This window comes from Polistes fuscatus, unplaced genomic scaffold, assembly GCF_010416935.1.
Source record: "Polistes fuscatus isolate 324 unplaced genomic scaffold, CU_Pfus_HIC Scaffold41, whole genome shotgun sequence".
In the NCBI taxonomy this organism is placed as follows: Eukaryota; Metazoa; Arthropoda; class Insecta; order Hymenoptera; family Vespidae; genus Polistes; species Polistes fuscatus.
The window spans coordinates 252,699-271,825 of NW_025113120.1; the positions used below are offsets into that span (position 1 = coordinate 252,699).

Consider the following 19,127-nt stretch of genomic DNA (forward strand, 5'->3'; position numbering starts at 1 on the left):
ATCGGGGAAATGCGCTAGTAAACTCCCAGCCGGCAGAACATTCTAAAAGAATTAACAATAGCAGAAGGAACGCACCGTTAGGACCCGAGAGAAATTTTCGCTCAAGGAATTTGATGCGTAACGAGCCGCGGTTTAATTCTCCGCGAAATTGGCCGCGAATTTCCGACCGAGGACAAGTTCAAGCGTATTCCACAAGCGCGACTGTCTCGTGTGGCGTATGTCGCGAGAGGCATAACACATCGGAGTGTGAGCGGCTACTGAGAGCCGAGCCCGAGGAGCGCAGAAGAATCGTGGTTAACGCCAATTTGTGTTGTAATTGTTTACAAGCTGGTCACCGCGTATACACATGTATTAAGAATGACTGCTGCAGTAAGTGCAACGGCAGGCATCATGAGTTGTTACATGTGAGAGAGGCCGTTGCAGAAGGTGCAGCGGCGGGCATCACGAATTGTTGCGTTCGAACGGCGTCGGCGGTGCAGAATGCACATGTAGAGCTCCATCACTCGCAAGCACCCGCGCTGTTACTAACTGCAGTGGTGCATTTGCTGGATCGCGACGGCAGGCCGCACGAGTGTCGTGTGCTCCTGGATTCGGGTTCCGAAGCACATTTCTTAACGATCCGGTTCGCGAATCTTCTGCGAATAGCCAAACGGGACGTGAATGTACCCATTTCTGGCGTAAACCAAACGGAAACTAGAGTCAAACAGGCAATATTAGCAACGTTGAAATCGCGAACAGAAAATTACGCGTTAGAATTACAATTCTTATTATTACCCACTGTAACGAATAGGTTGCCTTCGCAACGAATTACGCAAGAAGAATTGATTATACCGGCAGGGATCCAATTGGCAGATCCCAAGTTTTATGAGCCCGCGAATATCGACGCGATTCTCGGTGTCGAGATTTTTGCTTCACTATGGCGCGCAGGTCAGAGCATTAGGTTGAATGAAAATTTAATGGCACAAGGAACTGTACTAGGATGGCTCGTTATGAGCACAGGAAATACGCGCACTCCGCAGAGCGTTAATTGCCACACGGCCACGGTAGATTTGAACTCACAATTGGAAAAATTCTGGAAAATTGAGGAAGTAGCTGAGAGTAGTATTAGATCGCACGAGGAAAATTTGTGCGAAGCACATTACAGAAGCAACACGCGACGGGATGATACTGGCAGATATATAGTGAGATTGCCCTTTAAGGAAGAAAATCAGTTAGGAGATTCGTATACGAGCGCGTTACGAAGATTTCACGCATTAGAGCGATCATTATCGCGCAAACCGAAAATTAGAGATGAATATATTAAATTCTTATCCGAATATGAAGAACTAGGGCATATGACAAGGATAGAAGGGGGACCCCACGAAGATAGATTCTATTTACCGCATCATGCTGTATTAAAGCATACTAGTATTACGACCAAATTGCGAGTAGTGTTCGACGCGTCGGCAAAAACCAGCAACGGGAAATCTTTGAATAACGTATTAATGGTTGGCCCAACCATACAGGAGGATCTATTTGCACTTTTAGTAAGATTTAGATCACATGCTATTGCTATTACCGCGGACATCGCGAAGATGTATCGGCAGATAATAATTGATCCGCGCGATCGCAAATATCAAACTATACTGTGGCGTCGACAGGAAAGTGATCCCGTGAAAACATATAGATTAAATACAGTAACCTATGGAACTGCCTCCGCGTCGTTTTTAGCAACTCGTACGTTACATCAACTCGCGAGCGACGAATTTAACAGATTCCCGAGAGCTGCCATCGCGCTTAAAGAAGATTTCTATGTAGACGACTTGTTAACCGGAGCGCGTACGGTTAGGGAAGCGAAGCAAGTCCGCGACGAGTTAATAAGTATAACCGCAGGGGCAGGCATGCATTTGCGGCAATGGGCGTCAAATTGCGCCGAGATTCTAAAGGACTTAGATACCGCAGATAATAACATCATAAATTTAGATTCGTCAGGAACGATAAAAACATTAGGTGTTAATTGGAACGCGGCCGAAGACAACATAGGCTATACGGTAAAGCGAGCAGCTGATCCATCGAAGGTTACTAAGCGTGTTATATTATCCGAAATTTCTCAGTTATTCGACCCGCTAGGTTTATTAGGACCGGTAGTAATCAACGCGAAATTGATGATGCAACGGCTATGGCAATTAAAATCAACATGGGACGAAGATGTCCCCGCCGATATATATAAATATGGCAGGAGTTCCGCCAAAATCTCCACACGCTCGAGGAGATAAGGTTCGCGCGCAACGTAGCAGGTGATGGAGAAGAAATGGAAATGCATGGTTTTTGTGACGCGAGCGAAAGGGCTTACGGCGCGTGCATTTATGTTAAAACGTTAGGAAAAAATCCCACTTTACGATTAGTCTGCGCCAAATCCAAGGTAGCGCCGCTTAAAACGCAATCGCTTCCGCGACTAGAACTTTGCGGCGCCTTAATACTTTCGCGTCTCTTTAAGGCCACTAAAAATGCTTTGCGTAGAAATGATTTCTGCCGTACAATATTTTGGACGGACTCTACGGTAGTTTTGCATTGGCTCAACACTCCGCCTCACACGTTAAAAACCTACGTAGCACATCGCGTAGCTGAAATTCAAGAGAGCACAGCTCGCGAGCTGTGGCGTCATGTATCGTCCGAACATAACCCCGCGGATTTAATTTCTCGCGGCGTTACACCTGCCGAACTCCGTGAAAGTAAGCTCTGGAAGTCCGGTCCTGTATGGCTTATCCAGCCGGAATCAAATTGGCCGCATAGTAGATTAGAACCAATCGAAATCCCGGAAAAGAAAAGGATTGTAACTACGCAAGGGTAGCTACTCCGTTCGAACTATTTAGACGGTACTCCTCGTTCGTCAAATTAAAGCGCATTATCGCGTATTGCGTTAGATTCGCACGTAACTCGCGCAATTTAAAAGAGAAAAGAATAATGGGTGAGTTAACCGTGGACGAATTGAAAGGCGCGGAAATAATCGCGATTAGATTGATACAGGAAGAAGCATTTCCCGAGATCATCAAATTAATCAAGTCCGGTAAAGAGGTTTGCGCATCATTCTCCGTACTTAGCCCGTTTGTAGACAATTTAGGAATATTAAGAGTTGGAGGTAGATTGGCAAGGAGCAACTTGCCATACGAGCAAAGGCATCCCGCATATTGCCGAAAGACCATACAATTACAAACGCGATAATACGCGAAAAGCACCATCAAATAGGGCACGGTGGTACGCAAGCCACTTTGAACGCACTTCGCGAATCGTTTTGGCCAATAAATGATCGAAGTAGCGTTAAGCGCGTAATATATAAATGCATTACTTGTCGACGTTTAAAACCCGCTACGCCGCAATATCCTATGAGTGATCTACCTGCCAGTCGTCTTCTACCGAATCGTCCGTTTATCCACACCGGCGTAGATTTCTGCGGTCCGTTATTCATCAAGGAAAGGCAACACCGGAACCGTGGTCGCGCGAAAATATATGTGGCGGTATTCGTCTGTTTTAGCACCAAGGCCGTTCATTTAGAACTCGTGAATGATCTAACGACTGAAGCATTTTTAGCAGCTTTGCGTAGATTTATGGCACGCCGTGGAAAATGTTCGGACATATATTCCGACAACGCGACTAATTTCGTAGGTGCGGCGAACGAACTAGAAGCGCGCGTCTCGCGAAGTTTGGTAAATGAAGGAATCAAGTGGCATTTCATCCCACCCCGTTCCCCCCATTTTGGAGGTCTATGGGAGGCGGCCGTAAAATCATTCAAATATCATCTAGTTCGAATTATAGGCGAGACATTGCTATCTTACGAGGCATTATTAACATACGTCCTCGAGATAGAGGCGATTCTTAACTCGCGTCCTATCACGCCTCTGTCTAATGACCCGAATGATTTGCGCGCTCTTACACCTGGGCATTTTCTAATTGGAAATTCGTTTACGAGTTTGCCAGAGGACGAATACAGGGATATACCATCCGGGCGCCTGTCCCAATGGCAGCACGTACAGCAGATGAGACAGCATTTTTGGAACCGATGGAATAAGGAATATTTGAACGAGCAGACGGTCCGTAAAAAATGGCACAGAGGCACAGCAGACAAAATAAGTCCGGGTACACTAGTCATCTTGCGAGAAGATAATTCCCCTCCACTCAAATGGTCATTAGGACGTATCGCGGAAGTACATAAAGGAGCCGACGGTATAGCACGCGTGGCGAGCGTAAAAACTGCCAACGGTCTTGTAAAGCGCGGTATTAAACGTCTTTCTCCTTTATCAAGCGATTTATAAAAAAAAAAAAAATTTTTTTTCTTTCAGTCGCGTTAATTACTGAATATGTATTGTAAAATGCGGTTAACAGTATGTATATATAGTTTATAATTTGTATTTAAGTGTGCGCATTTTGGTTTTTAAATTTTGAACGGTGCCCGTTCAAGGGGGGGAGTATGTTGCGTATCCCACGCAACGAGTGAGTAGGGCGAAGCACCTAGGCGCGTACGGCCCTGCCAAAGCGTTAGACGCGTGCGATAAAGCAATATCGTTGTTTCTAGTGGTAACCACGGTAGCGCTAAGATGCCTGCAAGGGCTCTTTCTTTATTCTAGCTCGCGTTCTCCCACTACATTTATCACGCCAATCATATGTATCGACAGCCGCGTTATGCTCGGACTTTTCGGTGATTGGTGCAGCATTGCATCGCCTTTTGGTATAAAAGCCAGCGCGTTTTTGCGCCGGTTGTCACTCTGGATTCATCGCTCGAGATTCATCTAGCTGGGACTTGCGAGAACTACTTCAAGGAGAATTCTTTGTATTGCGTAATACCATATCATCTAAGTTCGGCCAGCGACAAGGGACAAAGGCGGTCCTGCACTTGGCCAGAATTATCCGGATTTGTGGATTCTTCTTCATCGTTTTCAACCAGGGTTTTTATGCCGAAAGGCTTTTCCCTGACGAGCCAAATAAAGCGTACTTTTTAGTACTGATTGGGCTCAAATAAAGTTGTTATTGTGTTCTTTATTTCCTATCCTCCTTCCCATTAATAAGGAATCTCGATATCACTCGTAAAGGCATTTTTCGATTCACTACTATCCACTGGAGTACCGATTAAGGCATCGGTCGCATCAACATATTCATTAGTTAAAAATTAAGAAAAAAAAATTCATTTTGTACCTATAATTTTTGTGAGACTGTAAACATTATATGTTCAGATAAGGAAAATTAGTACTTTTACCAGTATTCTTTTGTAAGACATTTAAAAATATTCTTTTTGATTATTATATATATTATAACATATAAACGTGTTGATTACCTGGAATAGTAAACAACCCATTACTCAGAGCCGGTTTGAAAATATCATATATCAGATTCCTCTCATAACTGTTAGACCTTTTTGTTTTAATCTAGAAAGAAAACAAAAAATTAAACAAAAATAAAAAGCAAAGAATAACATAAATTAGACTCGCGTTTACTTATAAAACGGCATTACGGTAAATCTGATGAATTTTAGCTCAATACATTTAGGATCATCAAATAATATAAATAATTTTGGATTTATCCAGAATCTCTATGGTAATGCATATTTTGTAGATAGTTTTAACATTTTATTGGTAACAGCTAAAATAAATATCTTTAATAGCGTTAACATAAGTATAGATATAACAAATATGAAATACAGCTATACCTTCCATATCCCTAAGAAGCAAATACAGGTTTCCAATGAGAGGAAAAGCTTTTGGTCCCGAGAATCCTTTTGCCATATTATATTCAAAAATCTTATTTATTAAATATTTAATTATATAGTATAATATAATTGTTATTGCTGTTTTAGCAATAAGTGTATCGATATACTGTATGATGAATTGAGCAAACTAAAAATTACAGAAGAAATAAAATTTATTTAAATATAACACTAGGACCACCTCTCGTAACTTTGGAACAAATATTTTGTAAGAACTGTGCAAAAATTCTAATACACTTCGCGTCTTAACAATAAGTGACAATGTATAAGCAAACGGAACGCCTATTTATATAAGACTAGGAACATAATTTATCCAAACGTCAAAGACTGTCCGTAGGAATACTAACTTGCATATACATGTGAAAATGTAGTTTCCAAGATTAGATCAAAAAAATTAATAGAATATAAATAATCTATTTTTAAAGAAATCTTGTTTTTTCCCCTTTTTTTTATTTGATTTTGTATTATACTTTTAAAAAACTACGATATAATCGAGAAAATCTGACGAATAGCAAGAAGTATATTGATTATGATCAGATTAAAATAACTTTATTTTGCATCATTGTATAACATTAACGATTAGATTTAGTTATTCGAGATGTAACACATAGTTTTTCCTATCTTATGAAATAATACACTTATATGGTAGAGACATTTTTACATCTGGTCGCACATCAGCATTTTTTATAGAATGCGTCAGAGTTTTTCGGGGATACATCAGCGTTTTTTTAGAGTTTTGTCAGAATGAAACGAATATTTATCTCCCAGCTACTTTTACACGAGTATATATATTTATATACCGGTACAGATGCGATTTAATTGATATTTATAGTTTTCGATAATGTTGCTTCCGGTAATCGAGAAATAATGGGAGAGTACTTCTCGGTGGAGACACATTTAAATACAGATCCTTTTTATTTATCCCAATCTTATTCGCGAATTCCTAAACTTTTGATTCACATACGATAACGTCAATATATTAACTATATTCAGTCAAAATAAAACTAATTTATATCGACTAAAAAAAACTAATGGATATATTTATATTTTATGATGTACGATTATTTTCACGATCCATGCATGATATTTTGACATTAAAAATATTGGTTTTTATATTAGGCAAGGATAGTTATTTTCAAGAATAGAAAAAAATTATAATTTTTTGTAATGTTATCTCACTTGTTTCTGTGATAGACTTCGTAAGAATAAGTATACGCGTACGAAGAAAGAATAATTTTATCTGTAATCGTTTTTTATTCTTTTTTCTCTTTTCCCTCATTATTTACAATTGCTCTTTTTAGATGTTAATTTTAATAAAATAACGCTAATGATGGTAATTATGCAATTCTACGTGATAGACGTAAATAACTTATATATTTCAATTTATTTACACACACATGATATAACATTTAGGCTAGACATAAACATTAAACGTCGTGTTATTACTTTAACATGATGGTCTATTCTCCAAATAAATAATTATTCCTCGAATGAAAGATACTCAATAACTTTTAGATAAGAACGTAACGTGATTTGCTTCTATCGATAAGCAGAAATTCTTTGCAAAGTTACAGATTTTTGCTAAGCGAACTTTGAAACAGCATTCTATTCGTGTGCGCGCGGATGTATAGATAAAAGTAAGAAAGAAAGAGTATGTAATTAAATACAATGTCGCAAGGCAGTGTATCGTTTGTAAGTACATAAGAAAAAAAGTAATAGGAGAGAGGGGGGTGGTTATTTATGATAGAAGGGAGAAGACGATGACGACGAAAAAGAACGTGAGAGAGAGAGTGATAGAGATGGTAATGAAGGGGGAGTAAGATAGAAAACGGACAAGCAGAATCACTTTTTTTAGGAAGGTAGGAAGGAAGGAAGTTATGTGTAAATTTCAGTCTAATTATAATAGTGAAACAGCGCGAAATACCAAAAACAGTGTCACAACATTTCGTAATGATTGTCCTCATAAGCCATACTTATGCATTGATTGTTTTAAGAAAATTCATCGCTACATGAAAATATAAGTCAAGTATAGGACATACTTTCTATTTCGTATATTCACTTTTGTACGTAGCTTTTATTTCAATTATTCAAAATAAAATAAAATCAATTTATTATACGCATTCATTCTATTTTTATTGAAGGGGGAAGAAAAGTGTAAGACGGCCTTTTTACTGTGATTGTCGTGAATTTTTTTTACACATATGGAATTCTTATTGATATTGTAAGATCATTTTAAACATATATTTGATAATATATTCTAAAATTTTTAAAGATTTTCTTTGAAAAGTAACGGAGATATCAGCTCCCGCGCATTGAATATCGCCATCCGACTTATCAGTTTGTGTACATTTTGAAAGCCGCAATTTTTATTTGAAATCAATCGCACAGAGAACTTACTTTTTGAAGTGAAACTTTTTTGCGCGCATGAGGGTACAATTTTTACGGATGAAACGCAATAATATTAATATTAGTAATACGAAAATGTGGAACGTTTTTGTCCAAAAAGAGTAAGAGAGCGATTGAAATCGATTGAGAGTGAGTGAGAAAGGGCGAACGTAGCATGGAGCGAGAGTAGGGAGCAAGCAAGTGAGAAAGATCGAGAGAGAGAGTAAGATACAGCGAACATCGCTTCACGCACAGTGCCATGGAGCATGAGATAGGAGAGAGCGAGAGAGAAAGGGAGATCGAGAAAAAATACTCGCTATTGGCTAATGTATTCGCTTATTAGTTAAATATTAGAACTTTAGATGGCAATTCTGTCGCATAACGTCTTGTACTATAGTATACGCAGATCTTTTTTATTTATTTACATTATCATTAGTATGTATACAATGTGTAAACAATGAATTAAATTTGTAAATAAACATTTTGTCATAAATTTGTAAATCGTCCTATACTAAGCAGTTGCTCAGAGTAAGTAATATATTTGTTATCTTTTTGTTAATTTACAATTTTTTATGTAATTAAATTTCTTCAATTAACTTTCGAGAAAAAAAATTTAGTTTACAGTTAAATAATAATCCAAACACACCAACTACAAATTCAGAAACGACAATAGATGCAATTTTTACAAGATATTTAGATAATGTTGAAACACGAACTTATATTTTGCATATTTTATTTATCATAATGCTTTGGTAACAACAATACCTATAGAAATCGCATCAAATAATTTAAATATCGAAGAAATAAATTAAAAATATTAAATTTATAATTTGTAATAATTTTCGTGACACACTTTTATTATTTTAATTACAATTAAATTCATTAAGTTCCTTACATATCTTCCTTTTCCCCTCCCTCTAAGGCACGGAAATCTAAAGTTTTAGATTAGTATAAATATAAACGAGATTTAAAAATTAGTTTGCCAAAGAAGTTTCACTTCTGACATGTGTACTTTGTACGCACACACTTTTTTTATATGTGTCTCTTATATGTGAACTTCATTTTCCGTAAAAAAAAACTGAAAATAAGTATTTTTAGAGGAGTATGAACATAAAGCATGATTTTTGCAATTTTACGTACTTTTTTTTTAGAATAAAAAAATACTTTGAACAAAGATATTGTTAAGATTTTAGTTCAAACAGAGCGCGTATATATGAAAAAGTTATATACCAAATTTTAAAATGATCAAATCAAAACTTTTTAGCTAGAATGTACACAAATTAGAAAAAGTTTTTTCGAGTGAAACGCGTTTAAAAAAAAACTCGACCTCTCCGTATTATTACATGCAACGTGCTCCGACATATAAATGAAGGACGCTCACTTAATAGCTTATAACTTTTGAAAGAATTGGAATTTTTACTTGAAAGTGTATTTTTGAATAATTTTACAAGCGATTTATAAAACAACACGGGTGTATGTACTTAACGTAAGAAGTTATACTTCTTTGGCGTATAACGAAATGTGACGTCCCGCTACGAACATAATTTCTTAACATTATTTTTTTGCCTTTCTAATATTCATTCTCTCTTATTACTTTTCCACTACGTAGCATTCCGGGAAGACTCCTCCTTACTTCTGGCATCTATTCGACCTATTTGTCCTCTACAGCGGTACACGCGCCTTCCAAAAGTGAAATCCTTGCATAAGCCTAGACGTACATCCGCTATGCGTTAGAATAAGAAGGACGGATGATCGTTAGAGAAACATTAAATCTATCAGCAGAAACTAAATATCTGCGACGGAATAAATTTAGAAGCCGTAGGTGCCAGAGCGATCAATAATATATATTAAATCATATTAATTACTGTCACTGCATGATATGGCAAATGCAGCCTCCGCATATACGACTTCTTGAAATGCTCATGGAACTGATTGGGACAGCGCAATGCGCTCGTGGAAATAGGTGCAAGTAAACTCCCTTCAGGGATAATGTTAATCCATATAAGAAGCTCTTTTTCAGCCCTCGCGTAGTTTTTTCTCTTAATGGTTACAGTCACAATTATCAGTTAACAATTTTAGTTGTATCCTTTATCTTAAGTGTTCATAGTTTGCTTTTTATTTCTCGTCATTATAATTAATGAATCGTCTTTTTACGTAAACGTTATAAAGTTATTACTGTTCCAATTTGTAAATCCCTTTATAAAAGTGTGTTCATCATTGTGCTAAAGTTATTATTTCACGAGTGTGAGCAAACTCCAGCAGTTGCCTAGCAGCCGAGAAACAACGGAAGATCTAAGAGACCTAGAAACCATTGTAAAGTTCCCGCTAAACGTAAGAAAACTACTAAATTTAAGACCGCACTTTTGTTACACCACATTGTAAGTCAATTTTTCCTTTATTAATCACCTTAAGTACCAAAGCTAAGGTGAATAGAAATAAGCGTTAAACACACAAAAACCCTCGATTTCCTCCTCACTCCTTTTCTTTTTCCAACAACCTAATATTATTTGTTATTCTTTATTGCGATTTAACCTTTGGGAAAGACAAACCTGTCTATATGAAGACACATGATTTGTCTACCACGCCTACACTTTTTTTCTACTATGGGATGCATATTTTGTTGAAAGTTTTGTTACAACTGATAAACGGCGTTGTATAATTGTGTTTTATTTATTATTCATGGTGAGGTCATTGGTGACGGCAATCAATGTGTTAAGGTATTTGGATAAGCAAAGGAAGAAGGCTAGTAAGGAACAAAACTAGTCCTCTAGACTTTAGTCTCTATATAGTATAATACTCATATATACATACGTATGCTCGGGCTGTAGCTGTTTCACAATTTGCCGAAATGTTATTATCGGAGAAAATGTCTGCTGCAATAAATGTAGACTCTTAATACTATAATAAATAACATATTAAAATCTTAGATTTGTTAAGTTACATTTGAAATTTGATTTTTTTAGGGCATTTTCAAAATTGTTTGCTATATCTTTATAACCGTCATAATTATCTGCTACTAGTCTTCCTAAATAATAATAATAGTAAATAATAAAATATCCGGATGGCAGCCTTGGTAAAATGATTTTGAAGTTAATCTAAATTTTATAACTGTGCTACGTGAGTGAAGTCATCGGACCGTAGGTCGGACCGCCGAGCTTAGTTAGACTCCCTCTAATGTATAGTAGGTATGAGAGATTGACTAGACGAAATTTGGACCTTAGAACAATAAATGCTGTCTACCGGCCACTGGCTTTCGGACTATAGCGTCTCATTAAAAAGTGATTGTTAATAAGTAGCATGAAAAAGAGGAAAAGTAATACAAACACTTACAAAGTGCGAGCCTTCAGAGAACAATAAAAAACCATGAAATCAATGAATAATGAGCCAAAAAATTCTTTGCAAAGAAGTAGGGAATATCGAGCCAGACAACAGGCGTTGAAGAAAGACGAAGGACAACACATCGTCACAAAGCTAGGAGTATCCATACAACATAATGGCGCATTAAAGTATAATGGCTGCTTCAAAAGTGTGCTCCCGCATTTTGCTGTTTAGTTGTGTTTTCAATTTCCAATAAAAAAATTTTTATTTTATTTCACTGTTTTTCATAGTGCTTTTTTATTTTTATCTATATTTGAGCTTTTTGTTTTGTGAGTTTGTTAAAAGCCCTTTAATCTGAGTTTCCGGCCGTTGGTTTTTAACCATAGTTTATATTATTTTCAGTCATTACTGTTACATTAAATTATTAATATAACATTGCCACCTACACTATGCCTGATAAAACTACAGAGTGGTGTGGTATCTGTATTCAGCCAATTGCCGACGATTCTTCCGCTATGACTCGAGATGTTTGTAAACATAAATTTCACTTGGTCTGTGTTAATGTTAAATATGCTCTCTATTCAAGATCTGAAGTTAGGGATTTCGTTTCTAGCAAATGTCTCATTTGTACAATGAAGAACGATCATTCTGTTTCTGTTTTGGATGAAATTAATAAAAAGTTAAATAAAATAAATGACATTGATGCTAAACTCACAGATCTATCTACTAGACTGAATGGTATAGTTGTTAATTGTGCTTCTTTACGTGAAGATTACAATTTCTTGGAAAAGCGAGTTGGTGCTATTGAATCTGCGTCATCGTCAGATTTAACTTGTACAGTTGACCAATCAGCCAGTTCTCAATTAAAAGCTATTCAAGAGATAGAAATGCGCCAGTTATTTATAGAATCGAAACAACTCCGTGATCAATTTGTTATATCGGGACTTCCAGAGGTTGCTTTGGAGAATTTAACAGTTGCAGTTTTTAAGCTTGGATAAATTTTGGAGGTTCCTTATCTGAGTACTAATAGTTTCCTATTAGTAGAGCGTTCTGGAAACAAAAAGAAGAAAAATGTTGAAGGAAACTCTTCTCGTGAACGTGATATTCTTGTAAAATGTCATTCTTCAAATTTGGTTGACAAGTTTGTTGCCTGTAAGAGGAAACATAGTGATGTTGCAGCTAATTTAGTCATCAATGGGTCGCAAAAGATGCCAGTTTTTGTGAATAAGCGGTATCCATCGTCATTATACAAATTGCGACAGAATATTATTAAGAAGTTTCCTTATATTAGCAAAAAAAAATTTTGGATTACGGCTAATTCTGTTTGCTTTGACTTTAAAAATGGATCAGAACCTGTAAAAATTTTGACGTCAATGGATTTATCAAATATTCCTAGTCTCTGTTAATAATATTGTAAAATTGGCTCTCAGCAACGTAATATTATTGCTGTATCATCTTTTAATTTAAAAATATGTCACTTAAATGTTCAATCACTTATTCCTCATATTGATGAGTCTCGTGAATTTTTTAGAGTAACTAATCTGGACATTATTGCTGTCTCTGAATCATGGCTTTCCAGTTGTATTGTAGATGCTCAATTATGGCTTCCGATATTCCATTTACATCGACATGATCGCAAGCGTCATCATGGTGAAGATATTTTATTATTTGTACGCAATACGTTATCTTCTCGTATTGTTGCTTGCTCATTAAATCAAATAGATGGTTTCCCTGAGTACATGATTGCTAAAATATGGTCATTAATTCGTAATAAGGTTTTAATTTCTGCGATTTACAGGTCGCCTAACACAGCATTATTGGATATTTTTGAGCAAGATTTTGATAAGTTATTTATGCATTATAAAAATATTGTAATAACAGGTGATTTAAATATTAACCTTTTACGTGATTCTCGTGAATCCATTCATTTTAATGATTTCTGTGAAAGCCATGACTTACGTATTCTATCATTTAATAATTAAAACACTGCTACTTCAGATACTTGGATCGATCATTTTATCATCAATAATGATTTTAATTTAATATCTTCTTGTCAATCTGATGAGCCGTTTCTCTCAGGTAATGATTGCATATCAGTGACTCTTAATTATAGTGTTCCTAAGCATACTCAAATGATTATTAGACGTCGTTACTGGGATTTAATTAATGATGAATCAATTGCTAATAATATTAATGATTTTGTGACATCAAACTTTGCTGAGTACTTTTCAATTGATGATTTCGTCGATGGAATGAATCAAAGCATGCATAGTGTAGTTGACTCTATAGCGCCAGAACATATGATTCAAGTCACTCAGCCCCCTGCTCCATGGTTGAGTGATGAAACTCGTAGTTTACAAACAATAAGAGATAGGTTGTACAGAATTTTTAAGAGAACGGGTTATGCCTATGCTGAATACTGCAGTGTTCGTCGACTACTTAAACAGAGGATTAATGCTGCAAAGAAAAAGTTCTTGCAAAACAGATTTAATAATGTCAGATGTCCTAAAACAATCTAAAAAGACTTCATAAATCTAGGGCTCTTGAAAGAGCCTTTTTTGGATATTTGCTTGCCTGACACTGATTTGGATAATTTTAATGACTATTTTATGGCAATTGGAAATGCTCGTTATGATTCAGAGCAATTAATGTGTATTTGTTTAGATGATCTAAATGTGCCTGGACAATACAACTTTCATGAAATAAATGAGGCTGATATTAAGCGGAACTTTAAAAAATTATTACTTCTGTTGTTGGTCTAGATGGTTTATCTATTAAATATTACAAGTTTTTGCTAAATTATTATCTGCCCTCAATTGGGGACTTATTCAATAATTCAATATTGTATGTCAATTTCCTCAACAGTGGAAGCAATCAATAATTTTGTCTTTGCCAAAAATTAAATCTCCGCAGTCATTTAATGATTTAAAAACAATATCGATTTTGTGTATATTATCTGAAATCTTGGATCGTTGTGTTGATGATCAACTTATTAGGCATATTTATTCAGGCAATCTTATTAGGCAAACAGGCTTTCAGGAAGGAATGATCACTCAAACTGCTATTATTCGTCTTTGTGATGATATTCGACTGGAAATTGATGATAAGCTAATTAAAATTGCAGTATCATTTGATTTTAATAAAGCATTTGATTGTGTGGATCAATTACTGCTCTTATTAAACTTCAAGGATTTAAATTGTTCATCTGATGTCATCAAATAATTTTAATCCTATCTAACTGAGAGTAGTCAAACTGTGAAGCTAAAGGACAAATTTTCTTCTTGAAAATATTGTCGTTGTGGTGTTTCTCAAGGCAGTTTTATCGTTCAACTATTATATGCCCTGTTTGTTTCAGACTTGGGAAATCTAATTAGCTGAAAACATCTCTTCTACGCAGATGATCTTATCATTTATTTAACTTGTCGCCTTTCAGATATAGAAAGAGCTGTGAATGAGCTGAATGAAATAATTATAATAATAATCGATTGTTGTACGAGAAATTTTCTTATGTTAAATGCTTCTAAAACAAAGACTATAATTTTTTGAAGTCCTCAACATGTTAATAACTCTGTATGTATTAATGCTCCGAAAATCAAAGTAAATCAAGTAGTTATTGATTAAGTCAGATCAATTAAATATTTAGGAGTTATTTTGGACGATACTTTATCTTGGCATCAACAAGTCATGTTGATTAGTAATCAAGCAATGAGTTGCTTAGCCCGATTGAAAATGAACAACCATTTGTTTAATACGACTATGCGTAGAAGATTAGTTGCCACCTCAATACTACCAATCTTCGATTATTGTTCCACAGCTTATACAAACATCTCAGGAGCATTAAAATCTAAATTGCAAAGAAAGTTTAATGCTTGTATTCGCTTCATCTTTCGTTTGCAACGATATCAGCATTTTACTCCGTTTATAAGAGATTTAGGATGGTTGACTTTACAAGATCGATGTGACTTCTTAATGGCTTGCATAGTATACAAGATGCTGCGTCTTCAGCACGACAAAATATTAAGAACAAACTTTAGTATTCTTACTTCTGTACGTAGTTGTGCTGACAGGCAGTTAGATGTATTATGTTTACCTTATGCAAGAGCCAGGACTTATGACAAATCATTTTTGGTTACGGCTGTTCGTATTTGGAATCAACTTTCGGAAGATATCGTAGCTCTAAGTGACTATAAAGAATTTAGATTAAGATATTACGCTTACTTTATTGATAGAGACATTGAACGTGTTTTGTTACTTATGATTTATTTAAAAAAAAATTTTTTTTTTATCTTCGTTTTGTTTTTAACCATATGTTTGTTGCTTTAAGCCAATACTACTATACTACTATTAAAAACTGGTATACTTTTATCTACTATTTTCTTTTTACTTTTATCTACTTTGTGTGCGTTACTTCTAATATAATGATAAGTTTAATATAATTACATAATTTTAATTTCCGTTTTGTTTCACCTACATATTATATTGTACTACACTGTAATAAAAAGCCTTTAAGGAGCTTAGGCTCTAGGGTCAATAAAATATTATTAAATAAATAAATAAAATAACCTACAAACGACATCAAACATGCTGGGTGTATCAATAGCAAATACATCTGACATATCTGAGAAATCGGAGAGTATAAATACACCTATTACATCTTTATACACACGATATACATTCTTTCATCCTACTCATTGTGAATTTGATAAACAATTTTTCCAAAATCCGCTAGGCACGGTGTGCTCCATTTGCGACCAGATATGGTTCAAGAACGACTTTAAACCTGTTAATCCTCGGCACGAGAAATTGTTACGTACTACGTTTCCACTCATCTTCATTGAAGATCTGATAGCGTGAAATACATGCCGAAATGTTCTAAAATCGAATACAATTCCAACGTTATCAATTTCAAATAGTTTCGTCTACCCAGAATTACCTTCTCTTCTACCAAAATTAGAATTAGTGTTAGAGAGATCAATCTCACCCAAAAGACCATTCATACAGATCTGATGATTACGGCATGTACAAGGTCAACACTGAATTTATGGGCAAATTATTAATGTTCCAATATCAATCGATATAAATGGGAATCGTTTACCAAGAGACGTTAATAATGATCATTGCATTAATGTGCACATAAAAAGAAAAAAAATACATAAATCAAGTTATTTAATTGGTTTTGTAACAAAAAGAACTATACAAATATGTTTGCAATATTTGATACATGCTCCGCTTTATAAACTGTACGATATTACAGTCAATAATGCTGTCTTTGATGATCATCGTGTCCACCAATTTCCAATAAACGAAACACTGAAGAAATACTTATACAAGAATTTTTCATAGCGCAACAACATACACTTTTATGGAACGAGGAGAAATATCTTCACATTGCACCAGGTGAAGAAAATTTACGACAAGCTTATTTTTTGATGAACCTACTGAAGAATTATCATTCCCTGTGATTTATTTGGGGCAATACCGAATATTTCCGGAAACAGTTCGTGTGACTCCATTTTTGATGGCAACAAATGAACTCAGACGTTCAGATCGACGTGGAGTAGCTCCTAATCATCTTTTATACATGGCAATGAAAATAATGGGATTCCTCAAAAGAGAATAGAAGAAAGGTTGAATACAAAATGACCAAATGAAAACGAGAGGTGTACTTGAGAAAAATTTAAGTATCAATGATGATTTATATCTGTATATTTGTATTGGAATATTTGAATAAGGTAAAAAAAAAGAACAAATACAATAGGGTTATATGTTTCAAGATGCGTGAAGGTATGAGTTAGCGTTAGTATCGGATGGATGAGCAGAAAAAAATATGCAGGATGTGTAAGATAAGTGAAGTTGTTGCAGCATGTGCATGATTGGTGTGCAAGAATCGGAGAGGCGGAGTAAAGCGTATGGGAGGGAATTTGATGAATTCTGGGGGGGAAAAAAAAATTAAGGAGCTGGAAGAGAAAAGAAAGGATAGAGATTTTAGGAGAGAAGGAGAGAGAGAGATAGAAAGAAAGGAAGAAAGATTGTGGACGATTCTCCCTCTCTATCTTCCTAATTGACACGTTTGTTGGTAGAAGAGAAGCGTCACCCTGCGCATGCGCAAAGCCTTCGGTATATCGTATGTGAGGGAAAGAGTAGAAACAACGTTCTGTCCTCCTCGCTCGTTAAGTATAGAGAGGTAGAATCGTTCATACTCTCTCACTCTCACGCCATGAGCGCGTCTATCGTATGCGAGGGAAAAAGAAGAGCGTAGTATGAAATTTTAAGAGTTTGTTTCTTGCATTTCAATTTATAAGTGTTAATTCGAAGAAACGAAAATTTAACCAAAAGTCTTTTACACAATACTTTTGTATTTCTTATTTAGTGTATTATTCTGTAGGAAATAGTTGTTCTAAAAATCGTAAAGCATTCAAAAAATACAATATTTGCAGAAAAAATAAATAACATTTGAAGGGTGTTTTAGATTTCAATGGACAAGAATTTCTAGAAATCAAAAATGATATGAAAAAAATGATGACTATTTGGCATTACCGATAAGCTAAAGTTTTCAGATAAGCATAATAAAAGGGAATATATTTTAATTCAAATGGAAGAATAAGAATACGTTTATTTGGATCAATTAGTTATTTCATTTATTATTTAATTTGATACTAAATTGACTATTTTTTACATTCAATTGAAACATATATAACTTTTTGATGACATATTAGCCATTGTGCCTCGGCGAAAAAATTCCAATCACAGCCTAAAAATTATTTTTTGCTTTACTTATCATAACAAATGCATAATACTGGATTCTCAATGGAAATCATTGTGTCATAGATATGTAACGAACATTAATAAGAATTCTTTTATAACTTTTTAATCGCTCAAATTCAAAAAATACGTCAAAGAACAATTTGCCTTGCGTCATTTCTATTGGTATTTGACGTATGAAGGAACTGAATATCTATTTAGATTCTTGCATTTACCACCAGAAATCGTTCAATCAACGCATAACACTTTACAGACAATAAAAAACTTGATCGAAAGTTACTTTCTACGATTTGTGGATTGTGATTGCTAATGCGGTGACTATTGGTATCTGACGACGACTTCATACCTTAAATTTGAAGTCGGTTGCCGCGCATCGTAAATACTGACAAACTTCGTGGTGTTAAATTTTTCCATTTCGCTCGTAAAAATTTCACTCTAATCACATTTTCCCAAACGCGTCAAGTACAACTTTAAAAATAATGTTAAGAAATTATATTCGTAGCGGGACGTCACATTTTGTTATACGTCGAAGAAGTATAACTTCTTACGTTCGTATATAAGTATTTACACCCGTGTTCTTTTATAAATCGCTTGTAAAACTATTCAAAAATACACTTTCAAGTAAAAATTCCAATTCGTTTAAAAGTTATAAGCGATTAAGTGAGTGTTCTTCGTTCAAGTGTCGAAGCGCGTTGCATTTTATAATACAGAGCGGTCGAGTTTTTTGTCAAACGCGTTTTTCTCGAAACAACTTTTTTCAGATTTGTGCACATTCTAGCTAAAAAGTTTCCCACCGATCATTTTGAAACTAAGTATATAACTTTTTCATATAAACACGCTTTGTTTGAACTAAAATCTAAACAATATTTTTGTTCAAAGTATTTTTTTATTCTAAAAAAAAGTACGAAAATTGGCAAAAAAATCATGA

The 19,127-nt window shown here is 35.1% G+C and overlaps 2 protein-coding genes across 2 annotated transcripts; both read left to right on the forward strand.

The window, feature by feature from the left end:
• Window positions 1-113: 113 nt before the first annotated feature.
• LOC122521587 lies at window positions 114-2,255 on the forward strand. The gene has a single exon (XM_043642431.1). The coding sequence runs from the start codon at window positions 114-116 to the stop codon at window positions 2,253-2,255; it is 2,142 nt and encodes a 713-aa protein (XP_043498366.1).
• Window positions 2,256-2,943: 688 nt separating this feature from the next.
• LOC122521588 lies at window positions 2,944-5,830 on the forward strand. The gene is made up of 4 exons (XM_043642432.1): window positions 2,944-3,054; window positions 3,123-4,241; window positions 5,556-5,705; window positions 5,825-5,830. The coding sequence occupies exons 1-4, from the start codon at window positions 2,944-2,946 to the stop codon at window positions 5,828-5,830; spliced, it is 1,386 nt and encodes a 461-aa protein (XP_043498367.1).
• Window positions 5,831-19,127: the final 13,297 nt, after the last annotated feature.

What these genes read in the sequence shown, in the direction of transcription:
- LOC122521587 (XM_043642431.1), top strand. Translation starts at nt 114, where the DNA reads ATGCGTAACGAGCCGCGGTTTAATTCTCCGCGAAATTGGCCGCGAATT.
- LOC122521588 (XM_043642432.1), top strand. Translation starts at nt 2,944, where the DNA reads ATGGGTGAGTTAACCGTGGACGAATTGAAAGGCGCGGAAATAATCGCG. An exon ending in TAATCAAGTCCGGTAAAGAG is followed by an intron (nt 3,055 to 3,122) that starts GTTTGCGCATCA and finishes AGTTGGAGGTAG; the next exon opens with ATTGGCAAGGAGCAACTTGC. An exon ending in TAAAAACTGCCAACGGTCTT is followed by an intron (nt 4,242 to 5,555) that starts GTAAAGCGCGGT and finishes GGATTTATCCAG; the next exon opens with AATCTCTATGGTAATGCATA.